This window comes from Anser cygnoides, chromosome 9 (assembly GCF_040182565.1).
Source record: "Anser cygnoides isolate HZ-2024a breed goose chromosome 9, Taihu_goose_T2T_genome, whole genome shotgun sequence".
NCBI classification, from domain to species: Eukaryota; Metazoa; Chordata; class Aves; order Anseriformes; family Anatidae; genus Anser; species Anser cygnoides.
Window position 1 is genome coordinate 17,871,971 of NC_089881.1, and position 26,959 is coordinate 17,898,929.

Sequence of the window (26,959 nt, forward strand, 5' to 3'; positions counted from 1 at the left end):
GTCAGTGCGGCTCGCGATGGACCTGTCCCTGCCCACCGCCGGCCAGGGCTTACGAGTGCTTATGAGTGCTTACGAGTGCTGGAAGGACCAGGCAAGGCTTCGTTAAGGATTTTGGGTTAATGTGAAAGCCAGGCTGTGGTTCCGTGTGGGTCTGGGCGATGGTTGTGCCATGGGGAGGGTCACCAAGCAGCTCGGTTGCTCTCAGACACTTCCATGCTCAGGCAACCAAATGCCTGCCAGGGCTTGGCAGCCCCACGTGCGGGAGCTCCCCAGCCTCTTCCCACTAGGGGAGGAATTAGATGCGAAAGCGGCAGAGAGAGGATGAAAGTGGGGATGCTGGAGAGAAACTGCGCAAGGAAAACGTCTCCGGTTGAAACTAGCAATCAGGGACAGCTTCCAGCAGAAAATCAGCCATCTTCCTAACAGCTTTGCTTCCTCCCTGGCACTCGGACCAACTTTTCCTCCTTATTTGTTTCCTCCCACTGCTGCTAGTTAAGCATCTGTAGGGAACACTTTAATGACCCTCCTTCCTCCCGGCTGTTTACGCTCGCTCTCCCTGCCTGCCCGCTGCCCGCGGTGCCGCAGTAGCCAAGCAACCTCCTGCCAGTGTGCTGGGAGCCCTGACCACGGCGTCCCCGCACCACTCACACAATTAGCCCTTCGGTTTGCGTCCGCCGTGTCCCTCTCCCCTCCCGACCCTTCCAAAGGGCTGGTTCCTGCGGCACCATCCCCAGAAATGAATCCCTTTCTATTAAAGGTCCCTTCTCTGCGAGCTCTGCTCAACCACACTCCCGATTCCCTGCAAAAGCCACCTTCCCTCTCCTGGCATATTTATGTCATACTTTGTTAAGACCATCAGAGAGGCCAGCAATGGAAAACTGGCAGTTTTAGGACTTGCAGAGATGCTTTACCAGAGATGGGCTGTACAGGTGCATATTGTCCTCGTGAGGGATGCCGACGTGCAGAAGTTGTCCCCGTAGCCAGGGCCGGGGCCGTGGCACCGCGTGGCACGCTGCTGTCACCTCTGCGGGGTGGCTCTGATGGTCGGCGTGGGAGCTGAGCACACAGGATGCCCGTTGTGGCTCAGGGTGTCCCCGGACCCCCGGGCTCCCCCAGTGCAGGGACGGCCTCGCACACTTCCCGGAGCTGATCCCGGGCTGGGAGCTTCGTTTAAAATGCAAATGGCTCTGCGCTGCCTAGCAGCAACGGCAGTAACGGGATGCGAGTTTGTGCCCACTAATAGCATCCTGCAGTACTTCTGAAGAAAGTGTCTGCTTTGTCTCCGCATTTGTCTGTCACGGAAGAACATTACCCAGGCCCAGGCTCCCATTCTATTAATACATTTGCTTAATTACGCTGTACAGAGAGAGTGCCAGGCTGGCAGACAGACTGCAGAAGCTCTGCTATCGCTGGAAGTGCTCTGCCGAAGAAGTGACATCACGGCCGGATGACATCGGCCCCATGACACGCTCCTGCTCTCCCCCAGCTCACGAAGCCCTTCCGCAGCCCCCTCTGGCCTCATCTGACCAGTGCTCACCCAGCACAGGCGGGGGCTGCCACACTGCCCCCCACCAAAAATCCTCGCCGCGCTCCCTGCTTGCCATCGGCTCTGCTTGCGGGTCTTTACGGCGCTGCCTTGGCATCCGGCTCCCTCCCGTCCCCAGCAAGGGCTCTCCGTCTATCTGTGCTTCAAAAGTGCCTATCAAGCCCCAAAGACAGCGCGCGAGTGAGACAGTAACCATCTGCCTCCAGGTCAAGTGGCCGTGACAGGCATCCGCTGGCCGCTAAGACAGTTTCGAGACCGCCTTCGCCGAGACTCCAGCTGACTGCAGATAGCGCTACCTGCTCCGTCGCTTTTGATTCCTCCTTGGGATGTACTTGCGAGCTGTCAGCTCCCTGAGTCACGGGGAAGGCGAGCGCTGGGCTGAAATCTGTGCTCAGGCAGCACGAGAGCGATGGATGCTGTCAGTGGCGGAGGGGAGCCGCAAGCCCGGTGCCAGGCCAGGGCACATTTCTCCCCGGCAAGGGCAGCTTGCTCGCACACACACGGGAAGGGGGGATCCCAAGAGGGCTCAGGCAGCACAGGGACGTGATTCAGCTGCTGGCTCCTGAAGACAGCGCAGGGTCCCCATCAGCAAATGCCCCACGAAATGCCTGAGAGGGTCGGTGATGCCCCAACCTGTGGCCAGCGAGGGCAGCACTCCATGCCCTGGCTCTGCCTGCGTGGTTTTTGAAGCATCACCACTTGCTTGGCCAAGCTCCAGGATAGCATGTGTCCAGCCCAGCAGCTTTCACCCCTACAAACCCCATGGCTGAGGCCATTGTTCCAGGTCCTGAGGAACACCGGAGGAGCTGCAGGTCCAAGGATGTGCCAGGCTTGTAGCGAACGGCCGCAGGCTCTGGAAATGCTGAGCGGTGCCAGGACACCTTGTCCTCTGCTCCCAGACACGGAGGGTGGAGGGCAGGCAAGCCAGAGAGAGGACAATTCTTGCTCCGAAGAGAGAAAAATGAGATGATTATTTTTTGCCTCATTCTGCACGTAAAACTAACACTTCCTTTGAGGCGGTCCTCAAGGACTTCCCAGACCCTGACTTCATCAAAAAGGAGAAAATTTAAAAACCTAAGCCGTTCCACCAGAGTTGGTCTCCTGAAGCTTATAAACACGAGCGAGGTTGGAGAGGGGAAGGAGAGATGGGGAACGGGGCCTGATCCTGCCAGGGGCAAGACAGGAGGAACCAGGGGGAGCTGCTGCATGGCAAGCAGGGAGAAGGCAAATCCCCGGCCAGGCAGGGGAGGAAAGGGGTGTCTGGGGAGGAAAGGGGAGTCTGAGCCCTTTGGGGAGGGCTGCAAGCGACCGGCGGGCACACGAATTACAAGGCAACGTGGGAGCAGTGGGGTGGGGACAGGCAGCGAGGCAAAGTGGGGGGACGGGGACGGCACCCACATTCTCAACGGCACAAGGTGGGCACCAGGCACACTACAAACCCCTCCCTGCTCCCGGTGCCTTTGAAGCATCTCCCCCTCTCCCAGCCATGCGCAGACGTAGCAGGCGGCTCATCCTCCTTCCTGCAGCATCTGTCGGAAACGTCTGCTGCGTCAAAGTCTTGGTGGTTTCTTTTTTTATGTATATATATTTTTTATTTTGGCTGCTAATGCATCTACTTTCTAAGCTTCACTCCTTCTACAAACCTGCGTAGGTTTTCGTTTGTGTTGCTTTACTATGTTTTACTGTATGCCTGTTCTCCTTCTTATCCCTTGTCTGACACCCTCGCCCCCCACCCGCCCCCCGGCAGCACACGGCCATGCCTTGGCTGATGAACGCCGGCACCGGCGCTCGCGGATGCCTCAGGCTGACCCCACTGCTCCTCTGCATCTCTCAGCATCCCCCAGATGAAATAATCCCCCCAAAGCTCGACAGGTTTCTGTGCCAGCAGCCCCGCTGCAGCTTAATTAACGCCAAGCTCCTGCTTGCTGCAGAGGCTTTCACTTACCGACGGATTTCCCTAAGGCCAAATCAGCTGGAATGCTTCTTCACGCCCGCGCCTCCTCTGCCTTCCTGCTGGGAGCAGGCGCGTTTGGGGAAAACCTGGGTTTAAGGTTCCTGCTGGGTACCCGAGCAGGATGCCCCCACACCAGTGAGCAGCGAGGGACGGGAAACAGCGCTCCTGGCCCAGACCCTGGCTTTGCTCTAGGCTCAGTGCATCGAAAATGAGCTCTTGTACTTGCAAAGGGGGCTGCAAAAGGCTGCAAGGCTGCTGCATGGCTGGAGGTTGTATTTGTTCTCCAAAAAGCCGTACAGCGAGGAACGGCTCTGAGGCTGGAGCAGGAGCGGGGAGAGCTTCCAACAGCCAGGCTACCCAATTACCGGTTTTGTTCTCTCCATCGAGCTTGACAATAACATTTGTGAGAAATTAAGAGAGGGCAAAGCTCTTCCCTGCTTACAGGAGGAACGAAAACCTCTCTGCCATAGGTTTCCAGATGTCATTTTATATTTTCTATAAAAGTTTATAGGGAACCCAGCTGGCCCCAGAGACGCTATCCGAGGAGTGAGCAGCAAATTGCCGCTTGCAATCGCAGTCGCTCGAGCCGGCGGTGCGGCTGGATGTCCCCATCCTTGTGCTGGCACGGGGCTGCAGCCGGAGCCACGCCGGCACCGCGCAGAGCCTGCACCGAGTGCTGGGCAGCAGGCACGAGCGGAGCGGGGAGCAGGACCGGCGCCTTCTCACACTTTGTTTTGCATTTTCAGGAACACAAGTTGCCATAGGAACCAAAGCCCGGGCTCCTCATTAGCAACCCTTGGTCTCGATGTCAGATTAAAGAAGTTGTTCCTTCATGGTGCTGCAGGCTGCTGACACCGTTCCCATCCCACTGCCTCCTGCTCAGCCAGGGGGAGGAGAGCCGTGCCCGGGGTGGCGGGACGGCAGCGCATCCCGCACCCCGCCAGCTGCTTCCCTGGGCCCCAGTGACATTCCCTGGTACCACAGCGGTGCCTTGCATCCCTCCCCAAGCTCGAGAAGGCATTGGCCTTCATTTTCCCTCCAGCACGCTGTCCACATCAGTGCCGCTGGAAGCACGAAGTGCTTCTGCTGTTGGCATTGCCGCGCTGCGACCACCACGCAGCGCTACCACAGTGGCCAGCATGCCCTTCTCCCCCCGCACGCTTGCCCTCTTTCCAAAGAGGAACTATTTCAAAGTGTCGTATTGAACCGTTTTGTCCGTCCGTCAAGGAGCTCCGAGCACTTCCCGTGCCTCCTGGGGCTCGCAGTGAGGAGGAGAGGAGGGGCTGTGGGCAGTGTGTGCTCCTTGCCCGGGCAGACGGAGCGCGGCCGGCAGCGAGCCTGGAAACGTGCCGGGGGGTGCTCAGCGAGGGGGAGGCTCGCGCCAGGAGGGCCGGACCCGACCAAATGTCTGGAATTACATCAGCACGTACATCGTTACCCTGGCGATGTAATGTCATCAGCTAATCCCCAAAGTGGAGTAATCTTCTGTCACTGGGACAACACCGAAGGAAAGCAAACCTGGACCGATACCTCCTCGTTTGCCCAGAACTACCTAATCCCAGAGAAGCAAGTTAATAACGCACGGCAGCTCAGTATCTGCTCACTTTTATTAAACTCCTTGCATAACTCCTATATTATTTTAATCCTTGCCAACTCAAGCTGCCCTGCTCAGAGCCAGCAAGAAAGGACACATCTGCAGGCGACGTTTTGTGAACAAACCTCAGGCTAAAACTCACTTGCTCTCGCTCTCCGATGAATTCTTACGAATAAAGACAACGTCGGTTTAAAAACCAAAGGAAAACCTGGGCCAGACGCAAGCAACGTGTGCGCAGGCCGGGCTGGGGAGGACTGACCGGGAAGGGGAGCAGCCTTCCCTCGCAGGGTGCACCTCGGTCAGTGGATACCTGCTGCCATTCCGGCCATATCGTGAAGGAAATCTTCCGAGCTGAGCTGGGGATCCACAAACACAGGAGCATAGCCCCCCGCAGACCGTAAATAAACACCTACAAGCGCGTGCACTCTTATTTTGTATGCCTGAAAGCTAGAAGATGCTCAGAAGAAAGGAAATATTTAGTTAAGAGAAAGAGAGAGCTGTAAGAAGGCAAGGCAAACACTGTATATTTATTTTTTATGGCGTAAATGGAAAGCCCAAGCTCTCAGCTTCGCTGAATTATTTTACAGCGTATCTCTGGCAGAAATCGAAAAATCTGCTCGCATCCAGCCCCTCAATTATTGCACCTCGCTCTTCGCCGTGCCAAAATGACATCTTAAGAACTGGCAGAAAGCTTCGCCTCTGCTTCTCCCGTGCACACAGGAAGGCTGCTCCTCCCCGCTCAAAGGTGTTGGGAGATTTTGCAGCTTGGGTCAAAGCATGTTAATAAAGCAGTTGAGTCTCCATATGGTATTTTGGCACTAAAATGTCAGCTGCTTTTCAGACACTGTACTTTAATGATTTCAGACAGGCCCCTTTTAAATGGTTTGTTTAGTTTGCTTAGAGAATAATATTTGTTATTTGGTTTTTGGAATGACTAATAAATGAACTGTCTTTGCTCAGGGAGAATAATGCCACTTAAGCAAAACCTAGTACTGCAGTTCAGAGCTATTTAATAAGAAATACCTGTCAGTGTCAGAATATATTTACTCTACATTAGCTTTGAAGAATTGCAGAATTAGTTTTCCCCTTGCTAAGTTTACTTTATGTAAAATGTAACACATGAACTGTGAATATGTGGACAGCAAACAGACTGTATCAATGAATTCATCCTCCTCCGGAAAATGCTGACAGTGGCAAGAGAAACACCTCCGAACAGACAGAACTGACACCATCAAAAGCGAAACGTGACAGCTGCCAAGGATCCTTAGCCTCCTGCCTCCCCTCGCTTGTTTAAGAAACAGAATCAAATCCAAAGAAACACGCTGTAGTCTATTTATCCTCTTGTTTAATCCAGGGGGGAAAGCATCAGCATAATTAAACGCTTTTAACCTCTCGGTTTTTAACTCGCGATCGGGAGGCAGCGGAGCTCGGCGCTCGGCGGGAGCTGAGCCTCCCCGACCTGCCGCAGCTCGCTCAGCCTCGCCCCAACGCCGCCGCCTCGCCCGGCCTCGCGCCCGGCCTCCCTCCGAGGGACCCACGGACAGACCCCACGTCACTTCCAGGTCCCGGCGGCAGCCGCTGCTCACCCTGAGGCAGGAGAGGCGAGGCGGAGGTCTCGTCCCACCGCGCCGTGCCGCCCCGGTTCTGGTATCGACGCGGCGACGCGCTCGCTTTCACCGCCCAGGCACCGTCGCCGGCTCTCCAGCCATCTGGGGCAGCAAGTGGCGAGGCTGATGGTCGGCTGCGTGAAGAAGCGAGTTATTTGCTTAGAAACTGTCTCCGTGGCATCTTGACCATCTGGAAAGAATATGGAAATGAGACTTGTAGCGAGATGGAGCTCCTCGGTTGACAAATTAACCAGGCATCTCCAGAAGTAGGCGCAGCTGATAAAAGCCTGCATTTCTAAGCACGTACCAGCTTGCACACACGTATGTAGGTGTGAGCGTATGCAATTTCCCATCTCGCCCACACGTCTGGGTACCTAAGTCACACTCCCGCAAAGCTGCCCAGGTTTCTAAGCAAATAAAGCAAAACTTTCGGCCGTAAAATTCATGTGTGCTGGAACGAGGGCCAGACGGGGCTGGGCTATAAAGGACCGGCTGCGGGTCCAGCGCTGCACGGGGAGCAGGGCTGCGAGCACCCCGCTGTCCTGTGGGGGCTGAGCCGCTTGGCAGGAGCCCCCCCTACCCCATTTCATCACAGGTGGGGTGCGAGTGTGCCCCCCAGCACCCTGCGGTCCCCCCGAGGCTCCGGCAGCGAGCAAGAGCCCGGTGCAGAGGGGAAACAAAGTATGCAGCCTGGCACAGACGCAGGAACCTCTCAGCTCTCGTGCCAGCCCCTTACTAACCAAAATACCATGCTAGGCTGAAGTGGAGCTGGCTTCCTCGAGCGTGACTCATAGCGTTTGCTGACTGCCAGGAGAGTTCCCAGGAACTGGGGGCAGCGGGACAGAAATTACAGGCGGCCTCCAAGCACGGCAATTTGTGCCAGAGTTCGGTGGCTCCCCAAAACACCCCAAGAGAGGACGATTAGGGCTGGCTTCAAGGCAGATGCAGGTTGCCGGGAGCAGAGGACGGAGCCCCAAGTTAAGCACTGAGAGGAGGCAGCCAGCAGACTTGAGAGAAGGAGGCTGTGAAATAGCAAGGTCCCTGAAACAGGCATCCCGCCTTTCAAATGCAAATGCCATCCCAAGGAAGGTGTTCTGCTCTGCCAGCCTCTGAGTGCTGACTTTTGATCATCTGAGCGGAGAAAACGCACCCAGGAGTGCTGGCACAGAGAAACGCCTCTGAGGGCCGGGCTCAGAGCAGTGCGATGGCACGGGGAGATGTGCTCCCACCGGCTGAGTTAAGGCAGCGGCACGCATTGGGCAAAACGTTGCTTTGTGCGTGCCAAGGGACCGCGTGCATCTGCGTGCCTCTGCCACACTGAAATGCATGTGGCAAAAGGCTACCTCCTGCTAAGGAGGTGCCAAATTTCCCCAAGCAGGTGGGGCACCTGGTACCTGTTCTTCCCTCAATGCCACACGCAACCAGCGATGTACAACAGCGGTCGGCTGCTCCATCGCCACCTTCCCAGTGTCCCAGTGAGACTTTTTGCCTGATGCAAAGGTGGACTGACATCCGGCTGTCCAGCTCTAGCCTGAACTTCACATACCACAAAACCCCAACAAGGGATCTAGAAAAAACAACAGCCTACCTTGCCAGCCCTGTGACAACCCCTCCAGGGGCATGGCTGCTGCTGAATTCCCAAATCCAGCTCCACGCAGTCTCGCTCCGTGTGATGGGTTCAGCACCAGCCAAGTCTCCTTCCCCCCCAGCCCAGCACCTTCTTCCCATCACCTGTGGTCTTTTAACTGGGAATTATGGGCACCTCAGAGCTGGAGGTTGTCTCTGGTTGAGCCTACCAGCACAGGGCAGGGGACTCCTGGTGAGGGGTTGCTGTGCCCGAGCTCTGCCGGCGGCCAGCAGACGAGTGGTTTCTTCATTTAAGGCTCAGCAGAGTCTGACGGTCTCCTTCATGCTGGCGTTAGCGATTTCTGTGTGCTGAGGGACAGCAGAAGAGCAGCAGCCAAGCATCTGTCTCCTGAGCCCACGGTGCAGACTGTTGAAGTTTTTAATGCTTTTATTTTTTTGGCCTCTACACATAGGAATTGCCTCAAGCTCAGGTGTGCCCAGATGCCTCAGTGAAACGCATGGGACCTCGGAGTGAGATTTACTGGCCACAATATTATGTAAACATTTACATACCTTAAAGTCTGTGATTGTTTTTTCTTAATTGACTGAAAAAGGCAATGCATTAAAGCAAAACTAAAAGCTGGGAAATCGTCAGACGATCTCAGGTACTTGCGGTGCCAGCAGTGCTTAATGCCAGAGCTGGCAGGGACTCAGCCCTCTGACAGCCGAGCTGAAGCTCTTTTCCTGTGCTCGTGCGAACACCCATAGCAGAAACCAAGAAATACAGGGAGACAAAACCCCTTTTACTGTGCATTCTGCTCTCCAGCAGGAAACGTCTCCACCGGCTCCATCCCACCTTCCGTGCTGTGCCCGTGTCTGAGCACTGACTCAGAGCAGCGCGAGGTGCTTTGCCATCATCACTGGTATTTTCCACGGCGAGGTAGTGCTGCTGGCGAGGCTTCCTGGGGCCAGCAGAGGAATCTCCCCAGCTGGTTCAGGTCCTCCGGCCCTCGAGCACAGAAGGGCTCAGGCTCCCTTTCTGCCTTCCAGCGCCCTGAATGTTTTCAGGAGTAGGCAAGGTCTGAGATGAGAGCGTCTCCCCTTTCATCCCAGGATCACAGGCAGCAGCGCTCACTTGCAGAGGAACAAGGCCCTCTTTTTAGTTTTAACTCCCAAAGCATTTGGAGACTCTGTAAAGGCAGGAATTAACCCGTGTTTCTAGAAAGAGAGCAGAACATCTGATGCTTTTAAGCGGTGTTTTAGAGGCAGAGATGATCTTCAAAATGTTTTGACTTTCAGTTTTAAGAGAAACATTTTTCCTTTGAAATTAGCTTAATTAAAGGATCACAAAATTAATTAAAACTCAAAATGAAATGCAACGCTTTGCATCAGGTCGAATGAAATGTTTTAGCACGCTTTAAAAGGAAATCAGAGATGGTTTTCATTTCGATTAAAGAAACCCCCCTCTCCTCTCCTTCCCCAGGCTCTGGAAAGCATTTGGATCACACAGATCTCGAAAAAAAAAAACACAACAAAAAACAAATGAAAATCCCTGACATCCAAACCTCCTATTCCACTTCTGCTCATTGCAGCTTGCAGAGGTGAGTGGTTCTCCCTGCCCTGAAATGTTGGGGACCTGAGATTTGGATCCACTCGTGCCTAGGCCCTGGCTGGGCTCAAGCCTGGGCTCTCACCAAGGGCTCTCTGTCCAGATGATGGCTTAAAGAGCTCCTCTAAAACAAGCAGCTTGTGTAAAATTAGCAGCAGAGGCGGAGGGGAGCCCCTACCAGGGGGCAGAATTACCACCGCTGGCCCCAGGCGCGGCTGGTGCTGGCAGCCCCCTGCCACCCTCGATGACTGTCACTGCCAGGCGCGGGGCCGCATCCTGCCGACCCACCCGTCTGTATAAAGGCAGCCGGTCCCACGCCAGGAGCTGTCACACAAACGTCCCCGCTTCCTCGCGCCAGGCCATGGGCTGACACCTCTAACTCGCCGCTGTCACATAGGAGCTTTAAGAGCCTCCGATGCAGCCTTATCCTGCTCCCTGCCAGAGCTGCTAACTGAGCCGCACGTAGCTCTTGGCACCAGAAAATACGCTTCGCTCAGAGACCAAAAATTTCAGCTCGCTGTAAACATCAAGAGAGCGGCTTGCGATTAAGCCGTTGGGGTTTTACGGCATCCTGAGGATGTATAGCGCTATATAAGCGATAACTATTTTTACTGTTGTTATTTATTACGTGGGGCTGGCTGGTGCCGGGGTCCGGGCCCCTTTGCACAGCAGGTGTTCCCATCACGAAACACCGGTGTAATGCTGGCGAGCTTCGCACGAGCGGCATGAAAGCAGGTGGCTGCGGTGCTCCTGCTCCTTCCATGGGCTTCTGAAGGCAAGAGACAAGAGGGGGGACCCGTTTCATCCCTGGGGAGGGAGCTTAAGGCCAGACCATTCAGGTCCCCAAACACATAGGGGAAAAGAGGTCCTACGGAGCCATGCACCCTCCTCCCCAGACGGGACGTGCTGCAAAGACCAGAGGGAGAGCCAAGGCCAAACAGAGCCAGAGGCTTTGAGGGGAGAACAGGCACAGTCCCAGCCTGGCAGCGGGTGCTCAGAGAGGCCGTCCTGCCCGAAGGAAACCCCGCACCGCTGCGTGCTGTCACCGCTCGGGGGGGGAAGGCGGGACGAGGCTCCCCACTCACGTTTAAGCATACGAAAACAAATAACAGAAAAAAAAAAAAAGAGAAAAAGGAAAAAAATTAAAGCCGCCTGAAAACGCCTTCCTCTTTCCCAGAAGAGTGATAAAGGCTTTTTGGCAGAGCGAGGTGGTGTTTATTTTGGTTTTGTGTTGTGTTGCTGCTCTGACCCCCTCAGCTGTTGGAGCTGTTAAGACGGCGAACCTGACAGCGTGATTGTTTTTACTGGACCGCGGCGCAGTTTTTAGCTTTGCAGGAGTGGTCTGGGAGCAGTTTGTGCTGATTGCTTCAGAGGGCTGCGACCGGGGCCCACGGCCCCGTCCTGCTCCGCACCCCGCGTCTCGGCCAGGCAGGGCTGCGCAGGGCCCGGCCCGCAGCTGGTTTAAATCATCGCGCTCTTCCCATTTCCCCGCGCAGGGCAGCGCTTGAAGATTTTCCTTTCTCTTCTGCTGAAATGTGACTCTAATTAGATGATAACAAGGCTCTGACATTTTCTAATTGTAATCCTATCCGTGCAAGGGGACGTTATTAAAACGATTAAAATTATTGATAAAGGGGAGGAAGGACGCTCGGTCAGAGAACTTGATATTTGGCCCATAGCACCGGGAGGGGGGGGATGGGCCTGGCTCCATCCCCGGGACAAGAGCACCCTGCACCTGAGGAATCACCCGACTGGGCAGGGACAGGTGTGGGGAGCCCCTGGAGACATTTCCCTGCTGGTTGGGACCACTTCAAAATGGGGGACGAGGTCAGCTGAACCAGCCTGCTGGGAATTCACCCCATTTTGCCTACAAGTAGCTGCCCCGCGGAGGGTTTAGGCCACAGGCAGGCCCGCGTGTCGGATGCAACGCCACCCTGCAGGCTGAGCTCCTGTCACCACACTGACCCCCAGGAAAGGTGGTTTTGGGACAAAAGGTGGTCCCAGCCTGCGGGGAGAACAAATGAGGAGCAGCTTCCTCAGGCCTGAAGCTTCTAAGGAGATAGCTGGGCCCAGCTCCCTCCACACCTGTACGCACTAATGTATGAGTCCCAGTGCAAACATTTCCACTTCGCATTATGTAGCTTTTAGACACTCTTTCTGGAAGGTTTTAGCTGCATGAAAGACAGGAATTAGCATCTGGGGAGAAGCAATTGGGCTCTCATCTGCTCAGGTGAAATTAAAGGGAACCGTGCCCCTGTTCACAAGATGAGCTGGTTTATTTTTTTTACTTTTTAAAGCCAGGCCTCTTCTCTCTGCAGGCACAAGTAAGAAACAGATGGGAAAAAGTCCTGAGGGCCTCAAGTTTCCACCAGGTAATGGTGAAGAGGGCAAGGTTTTACCTTTACTGCCTTCGAAACCCTGCGAGGCAACGCAGCAGTTACATCTCCTGAGGCAGGAGGCAGGCACACACACCCTACACCCTTTCCCCAAACCCACCATCAGGCCCCGCACGCCCAGCAATGTGCCACAGGACACCAGTGAGAAGTGAGGGACATCCCAGCAAGGACCTACCTGGCAGTCCCCGAGCACCAGGGCCGGACCCCTCGCTGGTCCCAGCAGTCCCTGATGGCATCGCTCCTGCAGGATCCCATGGTTTTATCTGGGGGATGCCTCACGCCTGGCAGGGCTGATCTGGAACCAGGCAGGGAGCTGCGTGGCGTGGCAGGAGGCAGATCCGAGCCAGTTTTCTTCTCCGGAAACCTCGGGGATCTCCCTTGGTGTTTCCCAGAATAACCCCACGGCTCCTCTAATTTCCTACAGCTGCTGCACACCAGCGCAGCAGCAGCCGGCGGCGGCACCCGCAGCGTCCCCAGCCCTCAGAGGCAGCAGGGATGTCCCTGGTATAGCCCCAGTGCCACAGCCTGGGGGGTGGGGAAACTCTCATATCTGCAGGGAAAAGGCTCATTTTGTGATGCCAAAAGATAGCAATAACAATGTAAAGGGGATAGAGAAACCCAGGCGTTGAAGCCCGCTAGCCCAGCCAGCCTACAGGCTCTGATACCAGCCGTCCCTGCTCCCCAAGGGCAGGGAAGATGCACGGCGCTGCCATTCCCAACTCACACCTATCCCTGTGCTTCAGGATAAAACAGAGCAGGAATTTTCCGAGCAGCCAGTGACCACCAGACTGCCTGCCTGCAGCATCCACAGCCCTGCTCAGCGCAGCTTCCTCCACCTGAGAGGTGCAGAGACACTGCTGGGGGGCCAGCAGTCAGCACATGCCAGAGTATGGGGCATCTGAGACATCTCTCCCCAGCAACTGTTCACATGCAGGGTCTAACCACCAGTACACAGAGGACTGAAGACACCAGCGAGCTGCAGCACTTCTCAAAAAGTCCTTCAGAGCTTGCAAACCATTTGCAGACAACAATTTATTCATCCAATTTACACCTTATTTCTGTTCACAAGCAGATCATAGTCTCCATGAAATTGCTCATTGCTAGAAATTATGCAGCAAATATTTCAGTATACGTATCTCCAGCAAATTGCCTGCAGCCAGTGCTATTTCCCTATTCACAGCCAGAAATCTGAGCTGTTTTGCTAGGACATACAGCTCCCATAGCATGGCTCATTCCCTGTCACAGAGGTATGATGCTCTCCGATCCTGGCACCGACAGGCAGCGCTCCTTAGCTTATAAATAAAAGCTCACAACAGAATCAACCTTACAGTGCAAATATTCATGATTATGAATTTGAAAATCACTTCCTATGAATAAGCCTGCACAGTTTGCATTAAAATATGCTGCTTCAGCATCATTCCTGCCAGTGTACATGTTTGCTAGAACAGCCACAGAGAGCAAACCCAAAAAGGTCACAAAGGGAAAGCGAACAAATTTATTGAGATATTCAAACATATGTTTGGTGCTGGTTAAAAAAAAAAAAAAAGCTGCAAAACCACAGATAGTGTCTCCATCACCCTTGGAGACTGCACTATGCAGAGCTCACTATGCAGGGACAGAGGTCTCAGCTAATTGAAAAATTGATTAATTTTTTATACCTACCAACTTCCGTATTTTGAAGGTTTTAATTTCTCTTAAAAATGTTGAAGATTTCTTTGAGAAAGATTTAGAATTCATATTGGAAACCCACAAAGGAGTTTTAAGACTCTACCTTCTTATTTTAATAAAATGTAGTTTAGATTTTTTTTTTCCTGGAAATATCTTCATTAAATACAAGAGGAACTAAAGGGCATGCTAATATAATTCACAGACGATACTAAATTAGGATATATTGTACACGGCAGTGCGGACTGAGAAATAATACAAAGGGCCCCAGAGAGATTGGAAACCTGGGTAGAAAATAAATGAGATTCAATTTGGAAAAATGCCGTCGATGCCTCTAGGGAAAATAATTTGAAACACACGGAAACCTGGGAAGCAGGAATGGCTAACAGGGAGTTTAAAACAATAACAGAGAGAAAATTGGTCTGCAAAGCATTACGGACCCCCTCTAACGCCCGCTGGAGTCAGCGGAGGTTCCTGCTGGCTGCAGCGAGGCCTGGGGCCGCGGAGGTGCCTCGCACCGCGCTGATGGCGGAAGAAGCAGCAGAAGTGTCCCCGAGGACGGGCTCACCAACCAGGGCAGCCCTGGGTCAAATCCACGGGGAGGTGACCAGGCGGGGGATCAGAGAAAGGGAGTCACAACTTGTCCCCCTCTGCCCACGAGGGCAGGCCTCAGCAGCAGCGCTGGAGGCTCACCAGCCTCGCCTTCCCCACAGCTTTCTCCTATAGACACCGTGTTTGGGTACTGACTCGGTCCCTGCTGATTACAGCAGGCGTTTGGACGTGCCCCTCTGAAATCACCATTAGAAAGATGCTTTATGGAAGAAATTCCTGATCCAAGCAAGGAACTGGCAGAACTGAAGGCCAAATGCAAACGCTCTGCCGAGTTGGGCTTGTAATGCCTGGGTATCCTGTGGGATGGATTGTGACTTTGCTCAAGTCCCCCAGTTCCCCTTCCCTCCACAAACACGTGCTTCCCCCATCTCGTTTTTGAGAAAACGAGGTGGGGAGGACTAAACATGAGTTTTGGTAGGGGAATGACGGGTTGCCCAGCTTTCAGCTTCACAAAGCAGGAGGGCAAACCACTGCTGGCAGGGAGGAGAAAGCACGTCAGGGACAAGAGGGAGGCCTGGAGGAGCCCCTCACAGGAAGGGTCTCCTCACCTCTCCGGAGGGCTGTGGGCAAGGGGCCCGGCCTCCAACGCAGCCAGAGGCCACGGCTGCAGCCTCAGCTCACCGCACCTCCTAGCAGCCACCGCACGCAGCGGGGCCGTGGGATGGCCAAACCACAACGGCCCCAACCCTCGCGGCTGCACCAGGCCAGCCAACTTGCAGGATGAGGACTGATCTTTATTATTATTATTATTATTATTTTTGAAAGGGTTGGTACCATCTCCCTAGGGCACTCGCAGCTCTGCTCACCTGCCTTCTGTATTTCAAGAAGCCATCTAAGCCTATATATTCCAGATGATAAACTCTACCTAGTAATTTTCTCCTTTTCATTAAAATCATTTACACCACAAGAACTTAAAACAAAAATCAATTTCAGAGGAAACAAAGAGGAGCAGACCAAGGACTCCTGCTTTCCACTGCTGTTTTTCAGCTTCTAAAAGGCACACTCCACTTACGAACCTGGGCATTGCATATATATATTTTAAAAGCTAACAGTGCAAACACTTGTTACGGTATCCATCATTTATTCTTGACCTTACAAAAAACAGAGCTTGTCAGGTAACAGCATTTCTGACATTTTGAAGTTGTTTTCTTTCACCTTTGGGACAGAAATAAAATCTTAGAACATTTTATTGAATGAGCTTTCAGAAGCGGGGCTTTGGAGACACCTAACGAAAGGCAAGTTTTTTTCTAGATAAGGTTGAAATTACGTAAGACTTCCCAGCGACCCAAAAAACTCTAAGGGAAGAGATCATTTCCTCAAAGCTTTCCCAATTAAATGCAATTGTTCCCTTTCCTGGATGAAAACTTCAGCACAGGGGTGGGGGTGAGGATGGTTTTGATGGTCCTGCCCAGAGCCCCTCGCAGGCTCTTGGAGACATTCATCTCAGATCAGAGGGAACTTGTTTACTCTTTTCCAGGACTATTGATTTTTAGCCACATCTCTGAAGCAGCTTATATCTAGCTCTCACAAGAGGGGTCCTTAGGAATTAAAGATACGAACATGAGACTCGCTCTTGAAGTCCCCGGGAAACACCAGTGAGGAGGTTTGAAAAGGCATTTTCCTGCACTCGAGGACTGCCACAACACACTGACTTGCTAATCAACATCGAGCTTCAGCCTGCAAATATTTAAGGGAGAAACAAGGAGATCTTGGGAGCTGTGCCACGAATAGCACAGCAGCAACCAACTCACAGCCTCCAATGTCTTCTCTCAGGTCACCGACAACTAGATTTTTTTTTTAAAGGTCTAACAAAGTGGTTTGAATCAAACATTTGCATCCCTCTTTAAAAAAAATATCCCATTTCTAATTTTGAATGCAACAGCATGCATCAAAGCAAAAAATGAAGTGTAATGAATTACCTAAATCAATGGAGATATGCTGCTTTCACTCAGTCTTCAGGGTGTCAGGGACGTGGGATTTTTAATGGGTTGCATAATCAGAAAGAAAGCATCCTTAGCTTTATGATACACCTAGCAGTCAGTGTCAGTCTTTAGACTGGAACAAGGCATGAATTTTTATAGTTGAATGCAAGTATTTACAATTTTATCACACAGAAAGCTCACCTCCACTACCAGTTTCCAGTCCAGCCACTAAGTGCAAGGCAAGGGGATTTTCACCCAGCCCAGCACTGGGGAACCAGGGAGTCTTCCTGCCCTTGCTCTCCCAGGAAATGCAAGTCTCTGGGGAAGGATGAGAGCTACGATTTCTAGACTCTTGGAAAAAAAGAAAAGCCACACAAAACATTTCAAAAAGCTGTAGGCACCCAACCAGTAAACACAGACCTCTGGTCTCTCACGTAAGTGATTTTTGGAAATCCTCTTCACAGCTACGGAGTCCCCAGATACCTGATGAAATGTGTCCTGTTGTGAGCAGAATCTGTCACGTTCATTGCCTTATAGTCAATCACTTAGAAATGCAAAATGTGGTTTGACAAGCTTCGTTTCTGTATTTAACTAGTTTTAGAAGTATTTTGTATATTTTAATTGTATGCCGATCTTCATCCGAGTGCAGTTCAATAAAATTCAGCTTAAAAACCATCTAAATGTAACATTCACTTTTTGAAAAAGTTAAGGTTTTGAATACAAAAACTGAGCTATGTAATTGTTTAAATGAGCATTCCTTTACCATATCATCCTCCCTAGTACGAAGTAGTGCCATATTTAATGCAAGCAGCTATATTTGGTTACAAATCATATTTTAGCAATTATACTACACAGCAAGAATGAACAACTCTGTAGTTTTTAATAAAATGCACATGAGAAACAGGATCTTTAATTTACATTTATTTTTATCTTGCTCGTTCATGAAAAGTCATGTTCAAAAACTACTTTGCCTTGTCTTTTCATCAGAGCAAAGCAGGGCTATGTGTGAGCTCGGCACGGTTCTACTGACACCCCAGCACCAGGCGACACACAACTTTCGGCCCAGCTCAGGACTGAGCTGCATCGGGAGCTCCAAACTCAGATGTTACACTTCCACAGTTTGCCAAGGGAAGACAGCACCAATATCGCAAGCTGAAAAGCCCTCTGGAATTTAGGGCCTGGAGGTACTTACACACAGCCGTTGGGAAGCGGCACTACCACCCTCCTCGAGGGGAGCACACCCTGCTATCCGTTGCCTCCAGCAGGTTTGGCACCTGGCAGCCTGGCAGGTTCCTGCAGCTTCGCACATGACGGGACCTGGCACCTACACCTCGCAGAGACCTTGCTGTCCTATGGGCAAACCACGCAGTCCTGATACTTCAACAGGCCCCTGAAGCCAAAATTCCTCTTTAATGCCTACCGAAGGCTCCAATTAATTCTCACTGGCAGCAGACAGGCATCTTAAATTCACCGTGCTTCAGCCCTTAATTGACAGGTCTGATCATTAAGGCTAAGAGGAGGAGGAGGGAGGGAAAGAGGCAGGGAAGGGCTGAAGAACGCAAGATGACAGGGCTACCTTGGGAACAAATGAACAAATTTCCATCAAAACCGCCTTGCATCCGCCTTGCATCTCCTACTGCCTCGGCGGTGCGTCAGATGCCGGAAAGGATCCTCGCGTCAACGCGCTTAGCTCCTGCTTGAGGACAAGCAAGCCTCCTCCAGCTACCCCACACAGCAAGTACATTAACATTTTTTAGTGAAGATGATAAACCTGGAGCAGATCAGTAACTCGAGAAGGGCATTGACTTACGCATTAGGAACCGCGGAGCAGAGCTGGCTATCAGCAGCAAGGTCAGGAGGTGCAGCATTTTCCCAACGCGCTCCTTGAAATTCTCCACGCCAAAGCCTTCCCCAGACCCAGATCTGCCACAGATGGGACAAGGACGCTGAGAAATCCCATCAGTGAAGTAGATGGAAAAAGGATACAAGGGCAAAGCCATCGCAGTGCAGTTCACTTTCTGTCCACTGCGTGGATTAGCATAATTAATGAAGTATTTAGAAACTTTTAGACTAGGAGGCAATGCCACCTAGTGAAGAGGAGCAGGACGGCATGTGACAGACAGGGGACAACCCCAAAGGGCTGGTGACGGGGTGGGTGCTGAGGCAGCAAGCTCTCACTGGTGCCCCTGGGCTCAGCACCAAGGCCCAGCAGCATGGGCATCTGGCACCGGTGCCAGTATTAACCCAGGCATCCTACCCCACCCCACCATCTGCACCCCTACGCCCGGCAGCTACACAAACAGAAGTTCAAAGACATTTTAACCGATGAATAATTTAAAGAAAAATGCGTTTTCAGTAGGCCTTGAATTTAAATTTTCCTTCAATGAGGCCTTTTAAAGCCAGAAAATATACAGCTCAAAAATGACAGATGGCTTTAAAATTAGAGATCAGATTATACAGGAATTTATAAAGGTATTGCAGAGAAAAAGCAGCCCTGAATGCTACTAAATTTAGGCTAAAGCCTGAGCAGACACCAGCAATTAAATCAAAATTCCAAAAAATTCATGGCCCAGAGGCTGTCACAGCACTCGGCAGTGGCTGACAGCCACAGCACAGCCCAACTGCCTAGCAGAGGGCAACTGGTTCCCATTGCTCTGAACCATTTTCCATTAAAAGATCCAAACAGAGAGCAAGTCAGACTCTCCACACAAGATATTTGATGCAGCAGTTTTTGGGGACTTTTTTTTTTTTTTTCCCCCTAAACGAATTCCTGGTTCTGTTTAGTTATTTGCAAAACCATGTCAAGTTATGAGCCTATGACCACAAATCAGACTGAAGTAGCTACTGATGTGGTTTCTCCCCCACTACCACCAGCATTTGCCATGGTAATACAGAGCTATAAAAATAACAGTCATGATCTATAGTAAGGCAGCAGTTTGATCAGACTAAAGACTTCTGGTATGCAAGACTTCTCTACCAAAAAATGTTTCGGTCAATTTGTAAAATTGATGGGACTCCGGAGTAATCGTGCCGGAGCCAAACACTTACATGTTTGATACAGAGGGATTTTCAGTGGATTTGATGGAGGGTGGAAGGAAGGGCGGTGTTTGCTTTAACGTACACATTCTTTTTGCAAGTGTGGTGCAGATTTTGCTGAGAAACGTGCAAGAACACAACGACCAACGTGGCAGGCGACACGCAACCAGAAGACACCGTGCCTCGGTCAAGGCGTTCGCAGGGAGCCGGCGCGCAGAGCGCACGCTGCTGTGACGGTGCTTGCGTGACATCTGGTGGTCAAAAAGTACCCCAGGAGGAGCCACGGGCCTCACGCTACGCCCAGGTACCCTGCAGAGCCACAGGAAAGGCCAACAGCCCTGCCAGGAACTTTGCTGGCACCCAAGTGCTCAGTTTCTTAATGTATACTCTGGTAAAATACTCAAGCAGTGATTTGGGGGAACTGAACATGTATGCTCCCTGGTTTCTAAAGAGCACCGATCCTCTCGAATTACACCCCCAGTCCCTTAGAAAGACAAGCAAGTGTCTAAAAGAATGCTAGGTGGCCATAAATTTAAGGCATTGCTTTTCATTAGCCTAAAGCTTTTAGGCATTTTTAAGCTATATTTAGGTTCTAAAGGAAAAAAAAAAAGTTCATCTGAACTGTGATCCAGCAGAGGACAAAACCACAAACTCTGCCAAAAATCAAGCCCTGAAGTCTGTTCTCTGCCCTTTAATAGCAGCACTTAAAGGTTGCCTCCTTATCCTGATTGTGTGAGGAACAGAAGCATTTCAGTACACAGCACTGAAAGCAGATCTACAAAGACAGAGCTCCTGAAAGAGAAAAGAACATACTTATTGAAGGTACACACTCGAAAACTTCTCTGTACCTCAGACTCCTTTGTTTTAAAACAAACAAAACAGAAAACCCAAAGAAGCCAGCAACTGAAAGGTGAGCTGGAATCAGCCTCATCTGTAAGAGCCTTCGGGCAGCCCTGCTGCTTGCAGCGGAGCAGGAGCACGCCTCTCTGCCTTCCAATAGGCTAGAGCTGTCAGAGAAACTGAATATAAATTGTCAAGCCATAACAGTCCTAAACAAACGTGATGCTCAGCTGAATGCTGCAGACGGAGTTTCTTCTTTAGCTGCAGTTGCTGCCTGCATTAAGTTGATCTAAAATGCATGGGCTAGAAGCAAGACACCCTCCTATGTGCACAGCAGAGTAACTGTCCCTGCAGAAGGCATCTCTTCCCCACATTTCTCTCTCACTAATCCCAAAGGTTTCCATAAACAAGGCAGCTCCTTGTCTGTATCAAGCTCATGTACCATAAACATGACCTGACCTACGTTATCCAGTTAAATACATCTTATTTAAAGCTCAGTTTCTCCCCTGCCTTTCAGCCCCTGACACATTTAACGCAACGCAGTGCAAACAGATTCTCGATCCCTTCTCCTCCCAGCCACTTCTCCAAGTTGCCTGTAAGGAGGCTCAGGTAACCCAAGCATTAGGTAAGGTCTGCAACTGCAAGAAAGTCCCATGCCAGGGGAGATGAGATACCAGCAAAGCTGAAGGCAAACACAGAAATTAAGAAAAAAAAAAAAAAAACTTGCCAGAGTTTCAGGCAGGGGTAGGAGCTGCTTTGCACATGTCCTGCTTACATGTGTTCAGAGCAAACAAGTCAGTTTATTTCTCAAGATATTTCATTCAGTTTACAACAGCTTTTAGCTCTGCAGTTTGTAATATTACACGCTCTGAAAAGTAAATTCAATCCCCAAATTCTTCTAGTTGGTTACTCATAAAATCCATTAAGTTCAGGCACAAGCAAACCAGACTCATCTCTTTCCCTCCCAATGCCTATTACATATAAATAGTAATTATTGTTCCTGGCAAGGCTCTAGTGTCTCTTATGATTTTGTACTTTAATGATCTGATTTCTTAGCACTTTCCAATGAAAGGATATATTTAACAAGCATCCATGTTTCCTCCTCCATGATAGGATTTTAAAATTATGAACGTAATAAAGACAATGATGTTGCCAGTCTCATGATTAATAGCTTAAAGAGTCATTCACTAAGCCTTCATTCCCCCCATTATCACAAATTCACAAGCTGTATGGCTTTGTAAAATTCAGCGAAGACAAGATTTAACTCCGTAGTTACATAGCTAAATCAACAAGCAATACCAGAAGGGCATTAATTTAGTTTGATCTAGAAAAGCAATTTAAGTCCTACCTGTTCTGTTGACAGATCTGTGTTTTTTTAAATGCCACCTTAGTAGAAAGTGTCTAATGCAAGATTTCCACCCTTATTTATGCAGTATGTGACATCTCCAATCTTGTACGCTGTCACGGCTCAAACCACAGTAAGCTATATCACTGCGATGCTACGGAGCAGAGAGCATCATTAGCGTACAGTTCAGAGTTATTGAACTAATAAACTGGAGAGGCTTCTCCTAATACAACAGAGATCCCAAAACAAGCTGCTACAAACATTCCCTCAACCATCACATCAGTTGCTTTTAAAATTAAAATGAAACCAAACTGCTGAAAGAAAATAGGGTTTATGGTAAAACTCAATTTTATTACTTCACAGGAACATGGGCTTCATTTGACGCGAGAACACACCCACAAAACACAGATGTTGCTCGATGGAGTTCAGTCTACGTCACTTCCCAAGGTTTAAATTTTCACATTAACTTGAATAAATGCTACAGGAGATAATGCCAATCAAACCTCCGAGGAAATAAAGATAGGTTGAACATTATGCCAGAGATGCAACCCAAGGCATCGACTCTTCACAAGTCTGTCTGGCTCAGCTATCAGTGCAAGTGAAACGTTCGAGATATCACCTTCACACTCAAAAGGGCCAGGTAAGAATGGAGCAACAGCACATTAAACAGCACAAAGGTCCATCCTCCATTCTGCAATATCTAAAGGCTTAGCAATAGGTATTTCTCTGCCCTGCAGAATCAAGGCCACATTTTCAATTTTTGTTTGATTTATATCAGCTGCAGAGTCATTCTAAGCTATAGATTAAAGCAAACAAAATGGAAACTAATAATTTATTTCCAATTGTGTTTAAGGTTTATTACAACTCAGGTAGCTTGCATTTGTCATGCATGAGATGGAGCCTTCACCAGTTCTGGGACTATTTGTATAATTCAGCACAGCGAGACAATCTCTTCCGAACAAGTCATGAAATTCAAGCATTAGCCAAACCAGTTCAGAGTGATTTATGAAATTCTGAATATCACATTAATGGAATAGCTAACAGCCATAACTACATCCACACAAATATGCCTCTCATAATAAAAACACTCTACATAGTTCTGAATGTTTTAAGAAATGGTAAAATGACTGCAGATTATGGAGTCCATCTCCTCTAAGGCATCAAAGACATTCTCAAGGAGGAGTTAATTAGTCCAGTTTCACAAGATACACCATTACAGAGTCTGAGATTCTGACGGCCTGTGATTAATTTCCACCCTACACCAACATACTTTGCTTACATTAGCTCTGTTTTCAATTTCCCCTCCTTTTTTTCAGAGGCCTCTCACTGGTGTATTCACAGTTGGAGACTCGAGTTCAACTTCTCTGTACTGCCCCATAACCAACTGGAACACTTGTCGGCAAACCTCTAGATGACAAGGAAGCACATGAGAAGTACTTTCCAACATGCGTCTTTCCCCACCCTGTTCCCCGATTCACAAGGCAGCAGATTCAAATGCAAGCCCCCCTCCCCTCACACGATCTGGTGCACATATGCACTTGCTTCAAAGCATCCGTATTCCTGCTAAACACAAAGTTCACAGAAATACCATCCTTTTATTGCTGCCACTGATAAAGGGATCAGGATTAAAGACTCTCACATTGAGAAGACAGATTCCTACCAACTAGTTGTGGGCACCAAGTGTCAGGAGAGGACTCTATATGGTCCAGTGCTCCAACGTATTCCCACGCCATGAAAAACGTCCATGAACACAGCATCTTTCACGAAAACTAAGGGACTTCATGGGAAGCACTGCCACTCCCAGGCCAGTACACTGGCACTGCACATTTTTCAAACTTCCTTACCAACATTTTAAGTTCTGAATATAAAGACAACTCGCTTCTGCAGTTCCCTTTTGCAGGGAGTCTTGCTTGAGGACATAGCTCCACTTGCATGCATCCAAAGTTGGCACTGCTTTCGTGCCTCTTCCTGGCCAACCCATCCTCTCTTTGCTCATCTGGTATAAACATTCAGTGAAAAGTTTCACTGGGGCAAGACGTCCCCTGTCCTCTGGGCCTTTTGGCTGAGTTAGTTTTAACCCAGATCAGTTGAGCTGGTCTCACCACACTGCAGCATGAGCATTTGTGCCATTCACGTGATAGCATGGAGAGAAGATGAGAACGGCAGCACTAGCCTAAATGCTGTAGCCTAGCACACGAGAAACTACATCCCAAGCTTCAGTTTTCATTGAAGTCACCCTCCACTGCTCCCAGTCACTCACCCCAAGAAGGAGCTGCTGTTTGTATAGGCAACGCTTTGGAGAAACACAGAAACCATGTGCTGTGGGGACCTCTGCACAATACAATGGGCAAATCTATCCTTGGCCAGTCTGGGTCTTATATATATTTTTTTTGATTCAGTAAATTCCCTGATTAAGTTATCTAACCAAGAACTAAAGGCCTTCCTTATCTTGCTAAACCAAGCCAGTCTTTGCCAGCTGCCAACATGTGGAAGTGGGAACACACTAGGATACTGCCGAACCTCCTTCTCCAGCACAACTCAGCATGCACAAGCTTCCACCCCCTGGCCTGACTGCTCTTGACTCTCTCTCATTTCTCCCTGCTCCCTCTGATGACCTAGGAGGGATTTGCACCTGGCTTTGCTCAAGCCTGAATTAATCTGCAAGGCAGGGAAGTCAACGTGGTCTTCTTCTGTCAGAAGTCAGGGCTATGGACAGACACCGAGTCAAAGTGAATCTGTGCAACAGATGACGTTGAGCACTGAGAACAGCTTTCCCCTGGGCTCACTTCCTTAACTGGCCCAAAAACACAGCGAAGGCATTTGCTGGTGTAGCAGTCCCATACAACAGCCTCTTCAGACAAAACTGGCTTTCTTCAGCAAGAAGCACACCACAGCTTAGAGATCAAGGCGAAAAAACAAAAGTCTCAAGATCCACTGTTCTCACTTATCCCTGCTCAGTGTAACAATACGGCAAAGTTCAGTGTTGGATTTACAGCCTCCAATCCCTCTGGAGCAGAACAATTTTTGTGTGTTCCTACCCACCACAAGTGCTATTATTCCCAACCATGAGTGCTACTGAACGCAAACGAAACTAGGGATGCTTGAGACAATCAAATAGCAGATGCAAGAGAAATGAATTAATTTATATTTGAATAAAGGAAAAAGCCAATGGGAGGTTAAAGACAACAAGCTAGAAGGGAGTTCATTTGAAGACAGAGCTGAAGGGAGATGCAAAATGGTACATTTCATTTCATATTGCGGAACTGAAAAATGACTCAAAGCCATCTGAGATTTAAACAGTTACAGCCAAAGATTTTATCTTAGTATCTGAGCTGTGACTCTTCAGGGCCAGGTTTATAATTCTCCTTAATACACACACCATGGAGACTTCTGCAGCATATAGGAACATACTATCAATCTGACTGAACGCCTTTGCACTTTTTATTATACAGACAAGGGCCGAAGCTTTCTTTTTGTGCAAGGGCTGCTTTTTATCTATAGCGACAGGCTGATAATGACAGCTGGATAAGTGTTAACAGAACAAACTTTATTAGCAACTTTAGCTATTTAAAAAACAGGTCTCCAGAAATTAAATCTGTAGATGAGTTATTTAGCCACCCTAAAAAGTGGTAATTCAGTACTATACGGCCACATCAGGGACAACAGAATACTCAAATAGGTTCCAGCTGTTCTTTTTATGGCATTGAGTTTTTTTGATACATTCAAAGCATTATTGCATCAGAAAACATATCATGCATCTTTATGTTTCCAGACAAATTCACCTGTATTTGTCATTTCTAGCTACATCTCAAAGGTGCACCAAATCTACAGTTTTATGGTTTAGTTGCATGCTTTGCCTATACGCATGCTGAGATAATAAATATTAAATACAGGAAAGAACATAAGAGAACCAAACTGACATAAGGAATATTATACGGCAACTCTGTTATGTTCTGCCAGTTAAAGAGCTTGTCAAAAAATTGAGGTAACAACAGTGGCCACACCACTCAGCTGAGAATCGCTCAAAATTCACGGAAGTTTTCAGAAATTCAAGTACACAAACACCAGCTGCAACTTGTCAGAAATGCCAGAGAAATTAGGTTGGCTGCATTTTATTAGTCTATTAGCTGGCGTTCACACAGCTCCTTGTAAATCCTTTTTCTCACTCGGGGCATATCTTCCTGGGAGAACTGAAAAGGCTGGTCTAAGGCGAGGCACTTGCAGTACTGAGAAAAAGGAAAAGGCTTGATTGAAAAAAGGACATTTACAATGTGAACAATACAGGCCACTGATTATTTTTTAAAAAGCAGTCCTCTTACCTGGAGCACAAAAACCCCACAGTCACTGTCATTTTTCTGTTGTGGAATGCACTAAAGGAGAACAAACAAGAATAGACGTGTTAGATCCTTACCCGTCCTTAAAGAATTAAAGTCCTGCTTCAAGTCCAAAAGCAGATTCTGCGAAACAATTAAGTACATTGTTCCCAGAACCAACTGTTTTGCAGCAGCAGGAACTGGAGTTGTCATTACTTATTCCAGTCCCAACTTTTGCAAGGTGACACTCAACACCATGTTAGAACAACACCTAACATTCAGAAAAACATATTGTATAGGCCTGAAAACAAATTACAAATCTTTCTTTCAAGTTTATTTTCTTTTAGTGACCTATGCAGAACAGCTTCTCAATTAGTTTAAATAAATGTTTGTACAGCGCTATCTGCTTCACACAGGACCGAACTATAGCAGCAAAGTCACACAGGTCTAGAGGAAGATTATTCTCAGCATCCATGCTACCGACAGCGGCTTTCCTTCCCCTGCCACACCAAAGGTTCTCAAAGAAGACAAAGGGCAGCACGCTGTCAGACAACAGGACTCAGCGAGGCAGTCTCAAACGACAACTTTCAACCTTTGTTACTTCGCCAGACATGCTGAATTTTGACATGCAGAGCTAAAAAGTCCCACTTGTTAGAGCTGCTATGTCTCTGGAACATGAAGGGGAAAAATAATTTTTTCTCAACTCCCAAATCTTCTGGCTTACAGACTGCAGGAGGACAAACCCTGGCTGCCCAGGGTGCGCTTGAGTGTGGAAGGGAATCGTTCTGTCATCGTAGCAGCATCTAAAAATAATCCTGTGCAAAGAGGGAGTTGTTGGGAGTGTCTAGTGTGCAATGACCTGTTGTATATCTTCAGAGCAATTATGGGATGGCTACGCAAATCACATATTCCCTCATTTACACTACACACGTTATTCTCTTTTATTGCTGCCAG

General features: G+C 49.5%; 1 protein-coding gene across 5 annotated transcripts in view; it reads right to left on the reverse strand.

The window, feature by feature from the left end:
- SENP5 (SUMO specific peptidase 5) overlaps positions 1-26,959 on the reverse strand; it is a 114,654-nt gene that overhangs the window by 68,759 nt on the left and 18,936 nt on the right. For 2 of the 5 annotated variants that reach the window (XR_010833700.1, XR_010833699.1), the window contains exon 9: positions 26,012-26,062. Coding sequence is in view for 3 of the 5 variants with exons in the window: in XM_067002741.1 (XP_066858842.1) it covers positions 25,808-25,936; positions 26,012-26,062 (180 nt within the window). In the remaining 2 variants the exon portion in view is untranslated. Of the gene's footprint in view, positions 1-6,422; positions 6,892-22,017; positions 25,937-26,011; positions 26,063-26,959 lie in introns of those variants that run through there. The other 3 variants (XM_067002743.1, XM_067002741.1, XM_067002742.1) reach the window with 3 other exon arrangements.